The sequence below is a fragment of the Plectropomus leopardus genome, chromosome 1, assembly GCF_008729295.1.
Source record: "Plectropomus leopardus isolate mb chromosome 1, YSFRI_Pleo_2.0, whole genome shotgun sequence".
Lineage (NCBI taxonomy): Eukaryota > Metazoa > Chordata > Actinopteri > Perciformes > Serranidae > Plectropomus > Plectropomus leopardus.
In genome coordinates, this window is record NC_056463.1 from 11,206,329 (window position 1) to 11,227,302 (window position 20,974).

Below are 20,974 nucleotides of genomic sequence, written 5' to 3' on the forward strand. Positions count from 1 at the left end.
CCCTGCACACAGCTTCCTGTGTCTGAAAGTTTTCCATCCAGTCATTTTCACTTTGGAAATAATCTGAAAAAAACAACAGTGTATCTGACCAAAGTGGATTTTTTCATGCACACAGATAAACAGAGAGCCAGACGTGGAAAAAGTATTTTATTTTATTTTGTTTTATTTATTGCACTGTGTTCTGTTTTAAATATAATTTTGAGGAACTTGTACTTCACTTGAGTATTTTGAAAATGTTGTATTGACTTCACTGCATTTATTTGATAATTTAATATGCTAGTAACTTTGCATATTAAGATTAAAAACACACAAACATAATGAGTAATTTTTTAACTTAGTTTTTATTTCAGTTTTAGTAATGTATACAGTCATGTTCACAATTTTGAAGGATAAAAAACATTTCTTTTTGCATTTTCTCAGCTGTATCCCATGATTTTTAGATAATTTAACAAAAATAAAATGACTGGATGGAAAACTTTCAGACACAGGAAGCTGTGTGCAGGGAAAAACGCAACGAATAACGGAATCTCTCAGCCAATCAAATTCCACAGCTGTGTCTCTTTCAGCCAATCACAGCGCCGCAAATATAATCGTTGTCTCACCAGCAACCACCATCCGCTAGCTATTTTAGCATCTAGCTGGATGAGACGCTAACCAGAGACGCAGGGATATCTGTCCACTGACTTTGGTTATGTGTCTCGCTTGAATTTACTGAAGTTACCAGACGTCCAAGTGACTAACTCGAAGGCCTGGTCGAAATAATAATAATAATAATAATAATAATAATAATATAGTAATAATCATTTACAAAGCTTGATGTTGTTATTTTAAAAAAAAAATTAGTTATTCAGCAGTTTTTGAAACAAATTGTACAAAGTGCTTCACACGGCAATTAATCGAGATACATTAGGCAATAGACCAATAAACTAACAAAACAGAGCAGTGCAAATAAGCCATAGCAAATATAACAGTAAAATACTGAACTAGTATACATAAAAGTAAATAGTTTTACATAAATACATCTGCACACACGAACACATATGACATGAGGAATTATATAACTCCCAGTCTGAAAATGCAGTAAATGCATTTTTAATAAATCAAATTCAAGTTGTTTTCTCTTCTTATAACGTTTACTTTTTTCTAGTCTTCTTTTAATACTGTAGCACATAATGTGTATGAAAAGGTGCTACAGAAATAAACTTTTTGGGAAAGTTTCCGCCTGTAAACAGTCAGTGATTTTGAAACATTGGACAGTGAGGCAGTAGAGATCACGTGGCGCCCCCTGTCGTCAAATAATCAAACAACAGGAACATAATGTATTTTTTCAGAATGGATGTACTGTAGCTGCTCTCGTGTTTAAGCTACTCTGCTCGCGTGTCTTTATCAGGGGATCCACGCTTATGTTACCTGTCAGGCCTGACTCCCCACATCCAGAAGTGTGACCGGCGCACACGACTGTGTGTACGTGTATGTGTGTGTGTGTGAATACAGGCGCGTGAGTTAAATGTTAAATGTGTGTGCCGTGAAAAACAGCTGGCTGCTAGTTAGCTAGCAAACTGTAGCCTCTGCAGAGCGGTGGAGCTGCAGATCAAATCCGCGCAGCAGCTCTGAGAGGATGACTCACGACTGAATGGTAAATAAGATTAAAGCTATAATTAGTGGTTTTATTGATCGTAAAGTTATAGGCAGAGACAGCCAAGCATTTGGTGCTGTAGCCTATAGGCTAATACTTGTTCAGTGGTAACTTGTTGTGATGTGTGCGCAGTGAGCAGTGAGGATGAGGAGCCGCAGTAACTCTGGAGTGAGGCTGGATGGTTATGCCAGGCTGGTCCAAGAGACTATCCTGCGCCACCAGGTGAGTCCAGCAGCACAATGGAGAAAAGTAGCCACAGTGTGGAAATATTGTGTTACAAGAAAAAGTCCTGCAATTACGAATGGAAATGTACATGAATTTGCATCAAAGCGTTCTTAGTTTCAAGAGTACTTTTTATCTTGCATGACCCATATCAGAATAATAAGTATTATATAATTGGATTGTTGGATTATTGATGTATTACCACATTACTATAAGTACTTATGGAAATGTGCATGTATTTGCATCAAAATAGTTTCAAAAGTACTTATTATCCTGCATGGCCCATTTCAAATGAATGTGTATTATGTAATTATATTATAATTATTGATGAATTATTAAAATTACTGATGGACATGTACATGTATTTGCATTAAAATATACTTAATTTCATAATTTCGTATTATCCTGCATGGGCTATTTCAGAATATGTAGCCTATTATACAATTGGATTGTAATTATTGGTGCATTACTATGTAAACATAAGACACGATTTTGGAGGGGTGCGCAGTGGAAATGTCCTCCTAAATATTTATAACGTGCATCAAAACATGCAAGTGTAGCAGAGGACGTTTATTTCGACACAATTAAAGACATTTAAAATATAAAAAAATACCAGAAACGAGCGTTTGATGCTCAAAGTTCTCTGGTGAAACCCCTTTTTCATATGTGACCCTCCCCAAAGGTGGACCAAAAATTAAAGCCCTGCATTTAAGCGTCATTGTAATGTTGCAGCTGCTTAAGATGAGGCTAATTTTAACTACTTTATATAGTAATGGGTAACTTAATCTGCAAAAATACATCATAAATAGTTTGTGTTGATTATCTTAATAGATGATACATGATTCTGGAAGAAGGGTGTTAAATGCAATAGTCATGTAATTGGTGAAGTAGCTCCTCTTTGACTGTATGCGCTTGGAAATTACTCAGAGGAATGTGTTGGTTGTGTGCAGCAAACATTACTTATTGACTCTGGACTAGTTTATGAGGCACCCCATATCATTCAGTTGATTTGAAAATTATACATGCGGTATATATTATAACAGTCTGACTGTGCAAACTACTTTGTAGAGCTGCCTAATAAATGCTGTGCCGTGAAAAGTCCAATATTTGTCTGCAAAATGTAGTGGTGTTGAAGAATAAAGCAACATGAAATAAGTAACGTACAAACACCTCAACACTGTACTTGAATAATTGTACTTACTTACATCCCACCACTTCTTTTCCATTCATGAACACAGTGTATAGTTTTTGCTATAATTTGATGTTTTCGTCATCTCAGCCTCTGTTTTTTTCCCTCAGAAATATGTTGGGCATGTGGTTGTTTTGTTGCCTGTATAGGTTCAGGTTCAACCAGGCTGTGCTGCATAGAAATAAACAAGTTGAGAGCAAAGGTCAGCCCTGCAGTAGGCTGAGGACCGCAAAACTAAGCACCTTTATCTCTCAGCACGTCAACAGTCAACAGCTGTCGAAGTTTAAAGTGTGACCCACAGGGCTCGCAGCTGAAACTGTGCCAACTTTCTCTACAAAGAATGCATATACAAGGGTGAAGGTTTCAGAGGAACTGGGACACAATGAACTCTTAGGTTCTTCAGACAAAAACTAAAACAATATATATTTTTGTATGATTAAAGCACAAACCCAATTTAAAGTCAGATTCACTCTGATTAATAGGGTCCTCATACTTTGTCTCATTTCTTCATTATACTTCATTAATGTTCAATGCTCGTAATTTTAGGGCTATATAATAATAACATATACCACACATTAAATAATTTTAGAGTTGCAGCTGCTAGTGGAGTTATTTTCAGGTGAACAATAAAGAAATAATAATAATGATAATAATTGGCAACTTTTTTTGAAATATGCGTAAAGTTTGAAGCATTCTCCAAACACTTTTTGCAAACAGGCCTCAGCTTCACGGATTTGTGGCTTTTCTTTTATGTCAGCCCTGTCTTTTCTGTTAATGACTCCCCTGCGTGTTCATTTACAGAACCCAGTGACAGGACTCCTGCCCGCCAGTGCCCAGAAGAAAGACGCTTGGGTGAGAGATAATGTGTACAGCGTCCTGGCCGTGTGGGGGCTGGGCATGGCCTACCGCAAGAACGCAGACCGCGATGAAGACAAGGCCAAGGCCTACGAACTGGAGCAGGTGTGTTTATGACAGAGAGAGAGTGATGTGGAAAAAACTCTAGGTCAGTCTTCATTTTGATGAATAATAGAATGAACTCGATGAGCCACAGTTGATCCTATATGAATTTATGAGTTTAACGACAACATAAATCAAATCAGAGAAGCTCTTGGTACAGCACGGACATGGACAATGACACACCGAAAAGTTAAAGAAACAGCAAAGTGTAATTCACACATCATTCAGCTGTGTCTAGCGTTAGGGTCTAAACATCTACAAGGTCTTGACCTTGAAATATCTTAACCCTCAGACACCCTTAAAAGTACCATAACTTTGACCATAGATCAATTATACATAAATACAGTCAGTATTATCAGAGGCAGACAGAGAGAGAGAGGGTTAATGTTCACACCGGTGCCTGTTTGTTCTACCTGTTATGGTGGGTTAATTATTTTAGAGTAGCAAGCTTTTGATGTGTGCTGTGTCGCATTTTGATTGGACCAGTTTACACACATGTAGGCTATACTGTATATATCATTTTTATAACAAATTACATATTTTTTATTAGGGCTTTTATTGTCTGTATTTGATAGGACAGACAGACTTGAAAGGTAGAGAGATAGAGGAGATAGAGGAGATAGAGGGGATGATGGGGATGCAGCCGCTGCGGCGAGTACACAACCTCTGTACATGGGGCCCGCCTGCTCTACCAACTAAGCCACCAGGCACCCCATCGTGCAGCTTTTTATTGAGTTCTGATTATCAGTCAATACAATATGTCAATACATTTAATACAATGTTTGAGATATCGAATCAGTAATGGAAACTGAAGTGCATTTAAACAAAACATGATCATAGTATAAGGTCTCTACCAATCAAAGTAAGTGTGACTTTACATTGGATTAGTGTTTCAATACCACAGATAGTATATAGTTTCAGGTTTTTGGCTGAAGAACCTGATACTTCACTGTTTAAATGTACTTGCTGTCAAACATCAGTCAGTGATTATGAATCTATGAAACGAGCTGTTTGTGATCTTTAGCTTCTAATAGAAACAGAAAATAATTTGGATCGGAGCAACGTTTTGTTTGATTTTTTTTTGTCGTTGACTATGTTGCTGTTTGTTGGCAGAGTGTGGTGAAACTGATGCAGGGACTTCTGCAGTGCATGATGAGACAGGTAAGACACATCACGGCTCAGGGGGCAGTAAATCAGAAAATTATGTACTCTGATTTGGGGAAATCGCAACATGTTATGTGGGGCACTGTTGTATTTAAACAGATATTTTCTGACCGCAGTCTATCTGTTCCAGCGAATCAAACTTTAGTGACATTGGTAGTTTAGCCAGAAAGATAAACAAACTAATAATTAGAAAACAATATGTTATTTTTTTATACATGCTTTTTACACACAGTAAAAGTGGCAGTGAAAGCCTGGCAGCAGTAATTTTGTATTTTGTTTGTTACTCTCGTCTTCCATTACTGGAAATAAGATGAAGATGCCAAATTTGCAGCACAGAGCTCACTTCAGTGCTCGGAAAGCCAAAGTGCTGCTGAGATATCATTATCATTAGCAGGCCTAAAACAAATTACTGTAGAGACTCACAGGGATATTGAGAAGCAGACAGCAATCAGAAACACTTGTAATATTGTTATGTTGTAAGAAGACATATAAATAACCAAATCATTGTTTGGGTTTCAGGTGGCCAAGGTGGAGAAGTTCAAACACACCCAGAGTACAAAAGATTGCCTGCATGCTAAATACGATACTCCTACCTGTGCCACGGTGGTCGGGGACGACCAGTGGGGTCATCTCCAGGTGGACGCCACGTCCATTTACCTGCTGATGCTGGCACAGATGACAGCGTCAGGTACGGTGCTGATGCTCAGGACATTATTTGGAAGTGTGCTTTAACCCAGAAGATCTGTGGCATAAAGACAAAAAAATATTTAAAATGTAAAGTTCCTGTCATAATATCAAAAAGACACTGTAGCAAACAGCAATGCACACAGGTTTGGTCTGCTTCCCTTCTGAAAAGCGCAAAAGGTCCTCGAGAGAGACAATTAAAGTGCCTAACCATGAGTTATTTGATGAGTGTGTCACGTTATCACACAGGTCTACGCATCATCTCAAACCTTGATGAGGTGGCCTTTATCCAAAATTTGGTCTTCTACATTGAGGCTGCCTACAAAGTGGCGGTGAGTAGCATTTTCAGAGGTTTGGTTTGTGGAAAGGAGGAGGTCGCAGCTGACACACAGGGGACATAACTGAATAGATGCTATTGTAAAAGTTAAAGGGGGATTTTGTACATTGGGTAGGGAGCAGTTTGGGAAAGGCTCTATGTCTCTGAGTCTTCTGTTCTGATTATGTTTTTAAATCTAAAATGAAAGACTTAGAAGCAGATTCTTTAAGCTGCCTGATTGTACAATTGACTGCCAGAAAGTTCTCGTTTGACTCATGGATAGTTGCAAATTTTAGTGCTTGTGAATTGTATTTTGTCTCCCTTTGTGTCTCTGTCTGCAAATCTGTGTTTTCACTGCTGAATATCTTGGCCAGGTCTCCATTGAAAAAGAGATTCATAATCTCAATGGGACCAACCTGGCTAAATCAAGGTTAAATAAACAGACAAATAAATAAATCGACCCGCCCTCATTAGTGTGATGCCCACAGCCACAGTGGACAGAAATGCGCAGAGTTTTAGAGACGGAGGAATGTGTAAAAGAAATGTTGTCATTACCTTTTATTCCCTCATAGGATTATGGGATGTGGGAGCGAGGTGACAAGACGAACCAGGGCATCCCTGAGCTCAACGGCAGCTCTGTAGGAATTGCGAAGGTACAGATTATTATTATCAGCATTTATGATTTTAACTGGAAAGTGTAAAATGCGTATTAGTTCACAAATGTGTGTGTGTGTGTTGATTTTTGTGTTGGTTGCAGGCAGCTCTAGAGGCCATAGATGAGCTGGATCTTTTCGGAGCCCACGGCGGTCCGAAGTCAGTCATCCATGTGTTGCCGGATGAAGTGGAACATTGTCAGGTACAGTTGGCTTCACCTTCTGCCATCACGACATCGTCTCTGCTCATCTTTGTCCTGCTGAGTCTCCCTGTGTGTTTTCCCTCAGTCCATCCTGTGCTCCATGCTGCCAAGAGCTTCCACTTCAAAGGAGATCGACGCCGGCCTTCTGTCTGTTATCTCCTTCCCTGCTTTTGCTGTTGAGGACCCTGACCTGGTGGCAATCACTAAGTCTGAAATCATAAGTAAACTGCAGGTACAGTCTGAGCAAGACAAAAACTCTGCACAGAAATACAACACAATTCAGCATTTTACCCTCCACTTTTTCTTGTACATTTAAGTCACTTATTATGCCAACGGTTTCACTCTTTGGTGTAATTTCAGGGTCGATACGGCTGCTGCCGCTTCATCAGAGATGGATATCGTTGCCCCAGAGAGGTAAAATATTCATCATACTGAAAATATAGATGCTGGGTTTTATAATGTATTAAAATGGTGTAGAAAAAATGCATCAGGGACAGAATAAGTGTTGTGTTGCATAATAACACCTAAAGTAAGGAACAAGAGCAGATATGCACCTCTTGATTGGAGATTGTGTGTGTGCTTTAGCATGATGTTGGTTTTCATTTGTAGGATAGTTGTATGTAGTATAATTTGAGCTTGAAGGCTCCCTGCTGTTCTCTCACCAGGACCCATCTCGGCTGCACTACGATCCTGCAGAGCTCAAGCTGTTTGAGAATATTGAATGTGAGTGGCCCGTGTTCTGGACTTATCTCATCCTGGATGGCATCTTTGCTGGAGATCAAGTGCAGGTAATAAAACCAAACACACTGCAGTTTCTCCAGTATCTACACAGTCGTGGAGTCACTTTGAATGGCCTGTGCTGCAGACATCACATTGAACAAAAGACTGTGGGCTTTGCACAGGTGCAGGAGTACCGTGAGGCACTGGAGGGCATTTTGATCAGGGGGAAGAACGGCATCAAACTGTTGCCCGAACTTTACGCTGTTCCCCGTGACAAGGTATCCCACTGCAAACCAGCCTTAAGATACTTCATGAAGATGTCAGGACTGGTCTTTTTATCTCTCAAAATGTTTGTTCCTCCCAGATCAGATGAAAATATTCAGTTATATAATTTTCTTTTCTTTTGTTAGAGTCAAAAAAGCTCAACAAGAACATTGATTATAAAAAAAGAAATCCTGTTTGTACAACATAGACCATCTTTATCATGACTCTTTCATTTATTTTTGGAAATATATAAGCACAAACGTGAAAGAGATAAAATACTTAAGTGGCATTGAACCTGGCTGTTTTATTTCTGTTTTTTGGGGTGGGGGGTGTAAATAATAAATTATATAATTTCAGTGGCTGTGTTAAGTTTTCCATATCACAGTCTATTTTCTGTCCTTCTGTTTCTGCTTTTTAAACATTTTTCATGTAAATATTTTTTTGGCTGTTTTATTTTTTTTACTGTTTTTTTTTGTTTGCTTGTACTTACCTACAGTAGATTAATTTTTAGATAGTAGAAAAAATTAATTAACTAGTTAATCCATCATTTATTGGTCTATTTAATTTATTTTAGGTCTGTCCACATATCATTTTGTACACATTACAGTATAAATTATAGCATAGTAATCAGTCAGCCTTTCAGCTCCTCTTGAACTACTGGATGGTCTAATTGCAGTCATCACTTCAGATTCTAACGTTGATATAGAAGAATGAAGACATTTTTTGCATCTCACAGGTGGAGGAGGAGTACAGCAATCCTCACTCAGTGGACAGAGTGGCCATGGGACAGCTGCCGCACATGTGGGGACAGTCACTCTACATCTTGAGCTGCCTTTTGGCCGAGGTATTCACAGGGCTCCTGGACAGCTGCAACTGTCACTGCAGCAGACCAAATCAGGAATAATGCGGATTTTATGTTGTAAATGAGGAACTAAAAAACACTGTTACACAATGTCCACAGTAGACAATTGAACTATGCAAACCACATTTCTTTTGGAAACATAAGCAAAAAGTAAAACTGTCTTTTTTTTCCTCAGGAACAATTCACCCTCTCGGTTTGTCTCTCTTCTTCTTTCTGTCTTAAGGGTTTTTTAGCCCCAGGAGAGATCGATCCTCTCAACAGGAGATTCTCTACGACCTTCAAGCCAGATGTTGTGGTACAAGGTTGGTGATGGATCATTAGTGTTAGGGAAAGATCAGGCAAGAAGTTGGATTAAAAAATTGGTTAAATCTCAGAAAAAAATAGGAAAATAAGATCCTTAAAAGTAAGGATGAAGATAAATCAACACTCCTCCGTGTGCTGCATCAAAAGCCTTGCTCAGCTTAATGTTGCTAAACCAACAGGCTTTATGCTCTGAAAAGTGTACGTTTTACTCGGGCATATTTTACATGGTCAGACTTGTACTTTGGCCCCGATGTGCCTTTTTCGGTTAATTTTCTTTATTTGACAAAATGAGAAGACTTACATAGATCACACAGGACTCCAAAAATATCAAGAATGTCAAAGACTTATTTCTTATGCATGATATTAGCATACGTTTATATGAAGATTTCCGTACAGATGGCAGATTCTAATGTATTTTTTTATATGTGTGTGTCAGTTTGTGTCCTAGCCGAGTCGGAGGAGATCCAGGAGTTGTTGAGTGATTATGGGGTCGCAGTCCAGACAATCTCAGAAGTTCTGCCCATCAGGGTCATGCCTGCTCGCATCCTGAGCCACGTCTATGTCAGACTGGGTAAAAAAGCACTCTTTCCTTCATGTGCAGGTGTGTGTGTGTATAATAATAATAAGAGTAACATCCTGTGTGTGTCATTGCCACAGGGAACTGCAAGAAACTGAATTTGAGCGGGAGGCCCTACAGACACATCGGAGTTCTGGGAACATCCAAATTCTACGAGATCAGAAATCGCTCTTATATATTCACACCCCAGGTAAAACTAGCTGGAGATAATGTGATGTTCATAATCACAATCACTATGCTTACATGTATGAACTACTTAATTTCCTACACTTGTTTTAAGGAAAACAATGTTCCGACTAAGTTTTTTACATAGCTAATGAAAATAAATATTCTGTATTGCTTTTAACATGCAGCTGTGCATACTCTGATTAACATGCCCTAACATGTTGTCTGTCATGACACAAAATATAGAAAAGTTAAACAGCTGGAGCTGCTTTTTTCTCTCTTTCTTATTTTCTTTTTTTCTGTCTGTTTGTTTCCCTCTTTTTTGTCCACCAGTTTCTGGATCAGCATCATTTCTACCTGGCTCTGGACAACCAGATGATTGTGGAAATGTTACGGACAGAGCTGGCCTATCTCTCCTCCTGCTGGAGGATGACAGGACGGCCCACACTCACCTTCCCCATCACCCGCAGCATGCTGGGTAACAAGACTCTCAACCCAGAGCAAATCAGTCTTGCAGATTTTCTTTGATTATGGAAGTTTTGATGTGTGAAACCTTCTGGCTTTCAGTTTTAAATAGCATTTTATATCCCAGCAGCTTGCAGAAATCTCATCCAAAACAAGACTGAGGGATAATCTAGATATAATAAAGGTGGAACAATGAATAATTAAAAGTTACACCACTGCAAACTTTGTAATCTAGTTTTCAGTTTATATTTTGTTTCTAAGGATGTAGTTGTGATCTTAAATGTGCATGCTCTCAATTTCCATGCTGCTATTTTGTTATTTTACCATGCATGACAGCATTTATTTACTTCTTATGTCCAGTTGAAGATGGAGATGTGATTGATCCGTGTATCCTATCAACCCTCAGGAAGCTACAGGATGGCTACTTTGCTGGAGCGAGGTCTGTAAAAAAAAAAACATCCAGTTTTTACTGTAAATACTGTTAAAAGTCTGTTTTTTTCTGTGTCTCTGACTGTTTTGTGTTGAAATGTCTGTAACATAACAGCATATGTGACTTCTCTTGCATGTGCGGGTATTTTTTGGTGACTGCTAAGACAGAGTGCAGATGTCAGACCTCTCCAGTGTCCAGACCACTTCCTTCCATACTCACCTCAGCTTCCTGGATGAAGAGAATGATGACAGCTTACCTGAGGATGATGATGATGATGATGATGATGAATATGGAGAGCAATATAACTCCTATGGGCCCTCAGGTAGTTACTGATGAAAAGTGTATTTAGCTTTCAGTCATATTATGAGCTGTAAGTAACAGAGTGTATGTTTTTAACTCCAGACAGCTCAAAAGACATGTTCGACCAGTACCTCACCCAGCTGCTTCACAGCACCACCACTAAGTGCCATCTTCCTCCCATCCAGACAGGGCAGCACCACGTGTTCAGTGCTGAACACACCACCAGAGACATCCTGTCTTTCATGGCTCAGGTCCAGGGCCTGAACATCCCCAGTGAGTCGTGGGCTGAATCCAAATGTCCACCTTCTGGACTTGTGGACTGAGCTCTTGCAGACTTAAGTCATACGTACTTTGATATGTTCTTTTTCGTCATGTTAAGTCTGCGAGGACAAGTCGCTGATAGACAGGCCTCAAGTCTGTTTCACGTGTTGCCATGGAAACATTTGAGTGACTACTTTCAAGTCCACAGTGATCGCTGCTGTCATATTCTTTCTGCTCATCTTTCGCAGGAGATAACAAAATAAAAATCCAATGTATAGGTTTTTTTGTGACATAACAAAATGCTACAACATATGATGGGGTCAAATTCAAGTAACGTTTCATACAATAATTTATCGGACGTTTGTTTTAGTTTTTTTGTCAGCACTTGGAAAAAAATGAGAGCATCATGTCAATATTTATATGAATTTTGGGTAATTAAACCTGTAAAGTCGGGTTAAGTCTCTGGAAGTGTGCACAAAGTCTGCTTGATGCCCCTAGTGGACCAGATGAATAGTTAATTTGGACAGCCCTCAGTACTTGTAGACTTCCTGTAAGTGCGGCCACAAAGTTCACGCGTCTGCAAGTGCAGTGAAGTCTGGAGAATTGGATTCAGCCATAAGGAATATAATGATCCTGTTAAACTAAGTGCACCAAAACGGAAGATAACTGGCATCTCAAAAAGTCCTCTTTCACATTGTAACATGTTATTTTAATTTATGTTTCAGAGTCTTCCATGTATCTCCCTGTGACTCCTGTTAAGAGCAAACGCCGCAAAGCTCTTAACCTACTTGAAGTCCCTCCTCATCCTCAACATGCAAAGCAGCACAAGGTATGCAGGTGCAGCAGAGCCGTGTTTCTCTTGTGACTTCATATTGTTGTGAAGTGTATTCGACTAACACTGACATCCTTCACAAGCCCCACAGTGCTGCTGATCTGCACCTGCCTCGAGACTCTCAGGGCAACATGGATTTTGCAGCTTTGGTGAGGCAGCTGAAAGAGTGTCCGACTCTGCAGGACCAAGCCGATATACTCTACATCCTTTATGTCATGAAGTATGGATATAAAGATTGACAGCATTGAGTCACAGTGTCTTTTTTTTTTTTAAAAAAACTTTTTATAATGATCTTTGCTGTGTTTTCTACTGATGCCCAGAGGAGCTGATTGGCTGGTGGAGTTGTCAGGTCCCGGGCAGGGCGGGGTCAGTGTGCGTTCCCTGCTGGAGGAGCTATATGTACAAGCTGGAGCCTGCAAAGAGTGGGGACTCATCAGATACATCTCTGGGATACTACGCAAGAGAGTGGAGGTCCTCGCTGAGGTCAGTGAGAAGTCAGCAACATACAGTTGGCTTGAGATAGCCCTAAAATGTTAGACCTTACACAAAACCGACCTTTGACCAACCATTGGACATGGCCCTTTACTTGACACAGTTGTCTGTGACACAATGTTACAAATAGTGACCCTGCAAGATACCCGGTCTTTGCAAAATCTTACAGTCTGCCACTAATAACCCTGTGACTTATGACAAATAGCGTTTTGATACTAGAGGGGGTCAGACTTTAGTATTTTTAAGTATTTTCAAATTATTGTAGTGTATGGTGGGTATTACATTCTTATCATGCCATGGATGAGTTCAGATGACGACCCAAATGCAGTACAAAAAGGGCAACGGGGTTCAAATGAAAATGTCCAAAAAACAAGCAGACAACTAAACCAGAAAGTCCAAATGAAACACAAATCAAAAACTAACAGAAACCAGCAAGGAGCAAAAGATGGAACTCAGGAAAGGAGAAAACAGCAAACACAGACAACAGGGAGGATAGCAGACAAAAATGACAAGGAGCAAAGGGAAACACAGGTATATATACACAGGGAACTAATGAGGAGAATGACACACAGCTGGGGTAGGAGGACACAGGTAAAAGGAGGAAAACGGAGGGACTGACTAACAATCAAGGTGTGGCAGGGAACACAAGGCAAACAAGACAGAACAGGTGTGCAGGGGTGACTGGTAGCAGGAAAGGACAAACGAGAATGATACAAGACAGGTGTGACAGAAAACAGGAGGGAAACAGACAAAGGTAGGAGGAACTAAGGACACAGGAAAACCATATGGGAAAGTGAGAACAGGTGAGTCCTGTTCAACTAGTGAGGGACAGGTGAAACTAATTAGGGAAACACTAAGGCGGGAAAACACACAAAGACAGGAAGTACTACTAGACAAGACACACAAGGAGTGATACTACAAAATAAAACAGGAAACAGAACATGAGAAACATGAAACCCCCAAACAAAGTCCACATATAACTGAATCCCAAGGATCATGTCAGATCCCTTTTGTTGCAGCATTTTTTCAAAAAATACATGAAGAACGCGTTATTCTTTTCTTACCAACAACAATGAAATGTTTTGATGAAGCATACATTATTATATATGCATTAATTTCTTCTTTACTTAACTGATATGGTGATAGCTTATGATACTGCATGAGCTACTACAGCATAAATTCAGTTTATAACACAGCTTGCTCTGCACACATACAGAAACTTGTAGACACATAAACAGATTAGTACTAAGTAAAAATAAAAATATTACAAGGAGTTCCGTGGAATAAAGGAATCTAAACTAGAAAAAAATGGTTTTATTATCAATAAAATAAATACAATCAATTAAAAAATATTTACAGAGAATTTAAAAGACAAATTGTCGAGGGAATAAAAGATGGCGGTTAGTCTTACAAGCAGGTAAAACATAACGATGGCCTGGGGGCAACAGAGAAAATTTGCCTGCAAGAACATGTCCAGAGGAAGTTAATATACTCTTTGCTTTCTGTCGCACACTATGAGTCCTGACTACAGTTGATTGTTTAGCTAAGTATAGTCATAATGTATTATAAGCCCTATTGGTACACTTAATAATTAGTCCAGAGCATCAATAAGACACTTGAGACTTATAATTCAATACAAGTCAAATCTTAGCATCTTCATAGAAAGTGTTATCAATACTTTTAATAATTTCATTCTCATAAAATCTGGATTTGTGTATTCCTCAGGCCTGCACAGATCTGATTTCCCATCACAAGCAGCTGACTGTAGGTCTGCCTCCTGAGCCCAGAGAACAAGTCATCACAGTGTGAGCTGGTGTTTCCTTAGAGAATTTTTGCCCACATTTAGGCTTTATTCATTTCCACATAATAAACCAACTCTTCCTCCTCACTGTTTCTTTTCAGTCCACTTCCTCCCGAGGAGCTGAACACTCTAATCTACGAGGCCAGCGGTCAGGACATCAGTGTGGCTGTACTCACACAGGTAACTCTAACCATCTGGATGCCTCAGGAGTTTTTCAGACCCTAACCTGACAGCTGTGTGTTTGTCATACAGGAAATCATGGTCTATCTCGCCATGTACGTGCGCTCCCAGCCTGCTCTGTTTGGGGACATGCTGCGGCTCAGGATAGGACTCATCATGCAAGTGATGGCCACTGAGCTGGCACGCAGTCTGCACTGCTCCGGTAGGAAAACTGCAAAACACTGTAATACATAAACAAGCTACACTGCACAGTGAAAATAAAAACAGTGTCATCTTTGTAGGGGAGGAGGCGTCTGAGAGCTTGATGAGCCTGAGTCCTTTTGGCATGAAAAACCTGCTGCATCACATCCTCAGTGGCAAAGAGTTTGGAGTTGAGAGGAGCAGTGAGTGTTTCGCTTTTTCAGTGTCTCATGTACAGTATGAAAGTGTGCTACAGTCTTTACAGTAAATGTGAGTGTTTATTTAAGGATGTGTGTTACAGCCTTAGTTTGACTGAGAAATTACTTTTTTAAAATTATTATTTCAGAGCAGATATGTAATCCCTCCAGACCTAGAACACGCTGGAGGGATTACATATCTCGTCTGGCCTGGGAACACCTCGGGGGGGCACAGTTAGTAGCATGAAGTTGTTGTGTGCATTTGTTTTGCTGTGGACTGAAAGAGGTACACAAGCTCACAAAAACGTCATACAAAAATCATCTGAATGAAAACATCAGCTACAATGTTGTTACAGCATGTTTCACAACACAAACAGGACATGAAGTACTACATAAAGTAATATAGATAATAGATAGAAAATGTCATTCTGCTTAGCTCACTGCATGCACTGTAATGTTGCTCTGACGGTATGTGTGTGTATGTTGGCGAATTCGGGCTAGATGGAGCTTTGTGCTTGCAATTTTGACGTGAATGACCTTTACATTGCTCTTTTCTGTGTTGGAGGTTATTTTTTTCCAAGTTCAAAGTACAGCAGATCGCCGCATTAGTTCTGCTCAGCCGTGTTGTTCTTTAATCCGGACAAAAAATGTTGGCACCAATAACCAGACTATAGGTTAAGCCTTCATTGGCTTTTTCTGTTTGTTTTTGTCACTGTTCATCAGTGCGCCCAATCCAGTCAACAGCCACCAGTCCTGCCATCTCCATCCACGAACTCGGTCACACCGGAGCCACCAAGACCGAACGCTCAGGAATACACAAGCTGAAGAGTGAGATAAAACAGGTGGGAAGCATAAATGGAAATATGGATGATAATCAGGGTACATCTTTCTAAATAGGATGCAGAATTATCTAATCCATCTTTTTGTCTATCTATCTATCTATCTATCTATCTAACAGTGTTCTTGCTTTTGGTTGCAGCTGGATGACTCTCGTCCTCTCAGTGTGGGTTGGGTTTGACAATATTTAGCATGTTTCTTACGTTAGTCTAAGCAGCTAAATCCTACTCACAAACCTCGCCGGCTCTTAACATTGTGTGAACCACAGCGTCCTCCATAGCTGGAACGACTCTCATCATCTTCATCACATTTCAGTGGAAGAACATAACTTTTCCAGGTGTCGCACAGCACTTGTCTGTCTTGTCTTTGCAGAAGAGTATTACATTATGAGTAACATTTCTACAAATGCATGAGCTCTTGAATTTATCCAGACATTAATTAAGCTGCATTCAAGTAACACACACTCATGGGTTATTTTGTGATAGCATGGAGTGGCATCTTGTGTTTTTTCAAATGGTCTTTCGGTCCACAGGTCATTCTTTCCCACAAGAATATTTCTGAATTGCACTTTACAGATCAAACATCTTCAGTAGCATTGTGCTCCGTGTGGCTGCAGTATCATCATGTGTGAGAACCATGTGAACCATATAAACTGTTCTTTGTCATCTGTCATCCATATCCATGTTTAGATCCTCAGCGGTGGTGTTTCCTTGAGTAGCAATGTCACTTCTCCTCGCTCCACGGTAAACCATTTCACCTCATCTGCTTTAAATTAACTTGGTTTGTCCTCCGCAGGGCTGCTGTAGTTTGAATATATGTGCAAACAGAGCAAACTCACCCGAAAAGCATTTCTTAATCAGATTTGTATTTTCTGTAGACACTAAAAGATTCCATGTGTCTCACTGCATTTAAAGATAAGGCTGGCATATTTTATGTTTTTATTATTGAGAACAAATGCCCTAATCAGATCAAAACCTCTTATTATCAGGGTTACCGAAGAGCCTTAAAAAGTGTTAAAAGGCATTACATTTGTTAATATAAAAATATGGCCTTAATTGGTATGAAAATGTCTTAAGTTGATCTTTCAGAAGTCTGAACATGCCAAAACATGGGATACAGAATTTTGTGAATGATTTTGTTTTCTGACTTCCATTGTAAAAGCTCAAAATAATTGGTAACTTAAAAAAAGTTACCAAAAGTCTCCCCAACCCACATAGTCAGGTTGTTTTTTTAATTCGATTTTGACTATTGTAAATTGGTCTTAGGAACCCTAAATAATGTTCCCTTAGTAAAGAGTTAAATTCATTAGTTTTTGCCACTAACAACTTAAAACATACAGTACACCAGCCTAATCCTTTAATACATTTACTGTCTTGTAATGCTTCGCTGAAGTGTCTTGTTGCCAAGTGGTAAGAGCATGATATCAATATGCATGAATGACTGCATGGATAGTATAGCTTAAGTGTTAAACCTGTCACTTTGTGTGTGTGAAGAGAAAGACGATCTCTATGGTAAATGTTTCAACCTTATTTACATGTATACATATGTTACAGTATAACAAACATGTATATGCTATTACTCTTGTCAGTGCACTGTTCACAGTGTTTAACATAGAGATTTATTTAATCCTGTTTTATTGTAGAGTTACAAGCAGCTTATTCACTCAGTCCCTCCTTGCCCTGCTAACAAATGAAACAGAAATTGACATTGATATTAATAAAAATGAATAATAAATTTATTTTAAGCCTCTAATGCAGGGTTCCCACTCATTTTCATAGGTGAAATTTCAAAAATTTTCAAGGTACCATTTTTTTCTCTAACCTTACTTGCCTGTAATGTTTAATTCCATACATGGAGGGAATGCTAAACGCAGGGAGAAAATAAATTTAAGTACGTGATGGTAAACGATCGCTATTATACATCAGCGCATATCAGAGCTGCATTGCGTTTACAGCTGCAGAACAAATTTTCTGTCATGTTTCATTATGTGGGAGATTGTCCACAGAAGATTACTGTAACAATTTTATTACACACAACAAAATCCCATAACTTTACCAAAACTTTCAATTATTCTAAAAACCCATGACTTTTCAAGGCCTGGAAAATGTAATTGTGAAATTCTATGACTTTTCCAGGTATTCCATGACCATGGGAACCCTGATAATGGGATTTTTGCCCAATGATCCACATTAAACTGCCTACTTGAGCCTTAAAGTACATGGAGATAAGGTCTGAAATCAGTAAAGTGGTTTATTTAATATATTCTTACTGTATCTTCCTGTTTTCTCACCACAGCGCTGCAGCAGCCCCTCCACCCCGAGCGGGATCCTGTCCCCAGTGGGCACTGGTCCAGGAGATGGACAGCTGCACTGGGAGGACAGGCAAGGCCAGTGGCTGAGGAGACGCAGGCTGGATGGAGCTATCAACAGAGTGCCGATGGGTTTCTACCAGAAGGTGTGGAAGATCCTGCAGAAGTGCCACGGCCTGTCCATCGATGGCTATGTGCTGCCGTCATCTACCACCAGAGAGGTAGCATCTTGCGGACTTGCTTGACCTTGGACTTCTTGCGTGTGTGTTTAACTCTGGTTTTTCCGTGTAGATGACAGAGGGAGAGATCAAGTTTGCAGTGCAGGTGGAGTCTGTCCTGAACCACGTCCCTCAGCCAGAGTACCGGCAGCTGCTAGTGGAGACTGTGATGGTTATCGGCCTGGTAGCTGATGTGGACGTGGACAGCATCGGTGGCATTATCCACGTGGACCACATCCTACATCTGGCCAATGATCTATTCCTTAACGACCAGGTAGCTGAGGGCAAGATTTACTTTTTTTTTTTGGAAAGGCTGTGTTTATGCATGTGGGTTTACTCTCTTCTGCCTCTACAGAAGTCCCTCAGTGCCAGTGATTATTTCCTCGAGAAGGACCCAGCGACCGGAATCTGCAACTTTTTCTACGATAGCGCCCCCAGTGGCAGCTATGGCACCATGACTTACCTGTCGAAGGCGGCCGTCACTTACCTCCAGGACTTCCTGCCAAGCACCAGCTGCCTGATGCAGTGAAAAAGCAAACTAAACACCTGAAGAGATGGGTTTTAAAACTAAAGGATCATCTGACCAAAGGCAGGAAAGCCGTTCATTATCAGCTCATAACATTCACGTGGTGCTCGTGAGTATTTACCCTCCAATAATCTCTGTAGCTCTCATACACTGATGTAACATCGTAGCCTTGGCAGCTGATTTCAAACCACTTTATAAGAATTATGTTATTTTTTTCTTTTTGTCAGTCTTGACTGTGAAGTTATTTATTACCTAAACATGCTTCTCAAATGTGCATTTTCAGGACTTACTAACATGCTTAACAAGATATATGCACATCTCCGTGCTCTTGGTGTTGTGTGTGAAATTATAAACAATTATCTGTCTCATGATTGAATTTGTCATACATTTTAATTCTGAAGAACCTGGTGGTTATCAGAGAAAACATTTTGAAAATTTGTGCACAAAAATTATTATTTACCGGAAGTCAGCCATTTGTACTTTTATTTCCTGCCTGTTACTTTTGTATTTTTAGATTTTCTTTAGTAATTTTTATTATTTTATTTAATAATAATATATTGTTTGACTGTAATCACTGACTGTAAATATGCGGTGAAAAAAATCAAATATAAGTCATAAAATTAACTTGAACCGTAAAATCACTTTTTTTTCAGCCACAAATTAAAAGTTTTTATTAACTTCACTATATTATCATTATTATTGTTATTATCTCTGATAGCTTCCAGGCTCTTTATAATTCAGTGTTCATGACGCTGAAACTTCCTTGTTCTAGTCTTCTATTAACGTGTCTGCGGGAACAAGAATCATAGTTTGAATGCCAGGATGTTTTTGTCTTTGTGTATGTGTTGTGTCTTTATTACAATGAATGCAAATTAATTCATCTGTCTGATAATGTGAGTCAACATTTAGCATGGACCTCAACATTTTTACAGTTTGTTAATTGACATACAGTGAACATAAGTTTAATTCCGCTTTAATACATAGTATTTTTAAATAATATAGTGTGTATATGTTCAGTATATGCATGGTGTGTTCATAAAGAATTAAATGGTACAGCCGGAAATTATCAGAAAGGTCTTTGGTATGTTGAACAGGGTTTTTGTAAGTCTGAGATGAACGTTATCACATACTGGACTGTTTTTTTGGGGGGGGGTTATTTTTTTGCACAAAGGGAAAAAAAGTTTTGATCTCAGTGCTTTGATTGTGAAAGGAAAATAGCAAGAAACAGGTGTGTCGATATATTTTATTGCTTTACTTAAAGCTAATTTAACAAAAGTAGAGAAAATCATACAAATGTATATAATTATTTTATTATTATAATACATGAAACAGGTTTCCTATTAAACATTTAAGAGACATGTTTGATTATTTTAACAGTCCGCTCTTTCCATTAGAAAATGTTAGTTGGGACATTTTCAAAATATGTTCATTCAATAATAAATTATTTGACCAACGATGTTGAGCTGTCATATTTCTTTTTACTGTTTGCTACGTATGCTTTTTTTTACTAACAGCAGAAATCATCACCTTGTTTTCTGTGTTGGCTTATGATATTCTGAATAAATTATTCAATGTTAATTTAATGTTGATTTCCCGTACATCTGCTCAAAAAGCGTCTGGAAAAAACTATTAATATACATATGTCTTTGTGTATCAGAGAAAAGTTGAGGAGTTCTGAGAAATCTAAAAACTTTAAAAACCTGTCCTGAACATGATGTAAATCAGGGCCTGAGAGCCAAGTGCACCAAGACCTTATGACCATGGCATTATTATTTTGCACAGTTGTTGTGTTTTCCTCATTTATAGTAGTGAAATCAAACTTAAGGTGAGATTTCCTGTTGAAACAGTACGGAGAGGTGGGCCATGACATCATGTGAGGTGAAAAGTGTTGTGAGATATTAGAAAGAATCTCATTAGATCTGTAATTTGAGAAGGGATGAAAAAATGAACATTAAAAAAAATAAAAACGGAATGACTTCTGATCGTGCAAGCAGAAGTTTCCTGAAACCACTGCAAAAACATTTAATCACAA

The 20,974-nt window shown here is 39.1% G+C and overlaps 1 protein-coding gene across 3 annotated transcripts; it reads left to right on the forward strand.

The window, feature by feature from the left end:
- Positions 1–1,344: 1,344 nt before the first annotated feature.
- phka2 (phosphorylase kinase, alpha 2 (liver)) lies at positions 1,345–19,429 on the forward strand. Of its 3 annotated transcripts, XM_042492396.1 has the most exons (33): positions 1,345–1,636; positions 1,769–1,858; positions 3,849–4,007; positions 5,118–5,165; positions 5,688–5,856; positions 6,102–6,184; positions 6,741–6,821; positions 6,926–7,024; positions 7,110–7,256; positions 7,385–7,438; positions 7,690–7,812; positions 7,927–8,022; positions 8,745–8,852; positions 9,094–9,172; positions 9,610–9,744; positions 9,831–9,940; positions 10,249–10,393; positions 10,741–10,819; positions 10,978–11,132; positions 11,213–11,383; positions 12,097–12,200; positions 12,287–12,423; positions 12,524–12,686; positions 14,421–14,500; positions 14,598–14,676; positions 14,749–14,878; positions 14,958–15,059; positions 15,777–15,895; positions 16,033–16,056; positions 16,580–16,633; positions 18,186–18,419; positions 18,490–18,690; positions 18,772–19,429. In XM_042492396.1, the coding sequence occupies exons 2-33, from the start codon at positions 1,781–1,783 to the stop codon at positions 18,943–18,945; spliced, it is 3,720 nt and encodes a 1,239-aa protein (XP_042348330.1). In that variant the 5' UTR covers positions 1,345–1,636; positions 1,769–1,780; the 3' UTR covers positions 18,946–19,429. The 3 variants fall into 3 exon arrangements, with proteins under 3 accessions (XP_042348330.1, XP_042348347.1, XP_042348339.1); XM_042492413.1 differs by lacking the exon at positions 16,580–16,633; XM_042492405.1 differs by lacking the exon at positions 16,033–16,056.
- Positions 19,430–20,974: the final 1,545 nt, after the last annotated feature.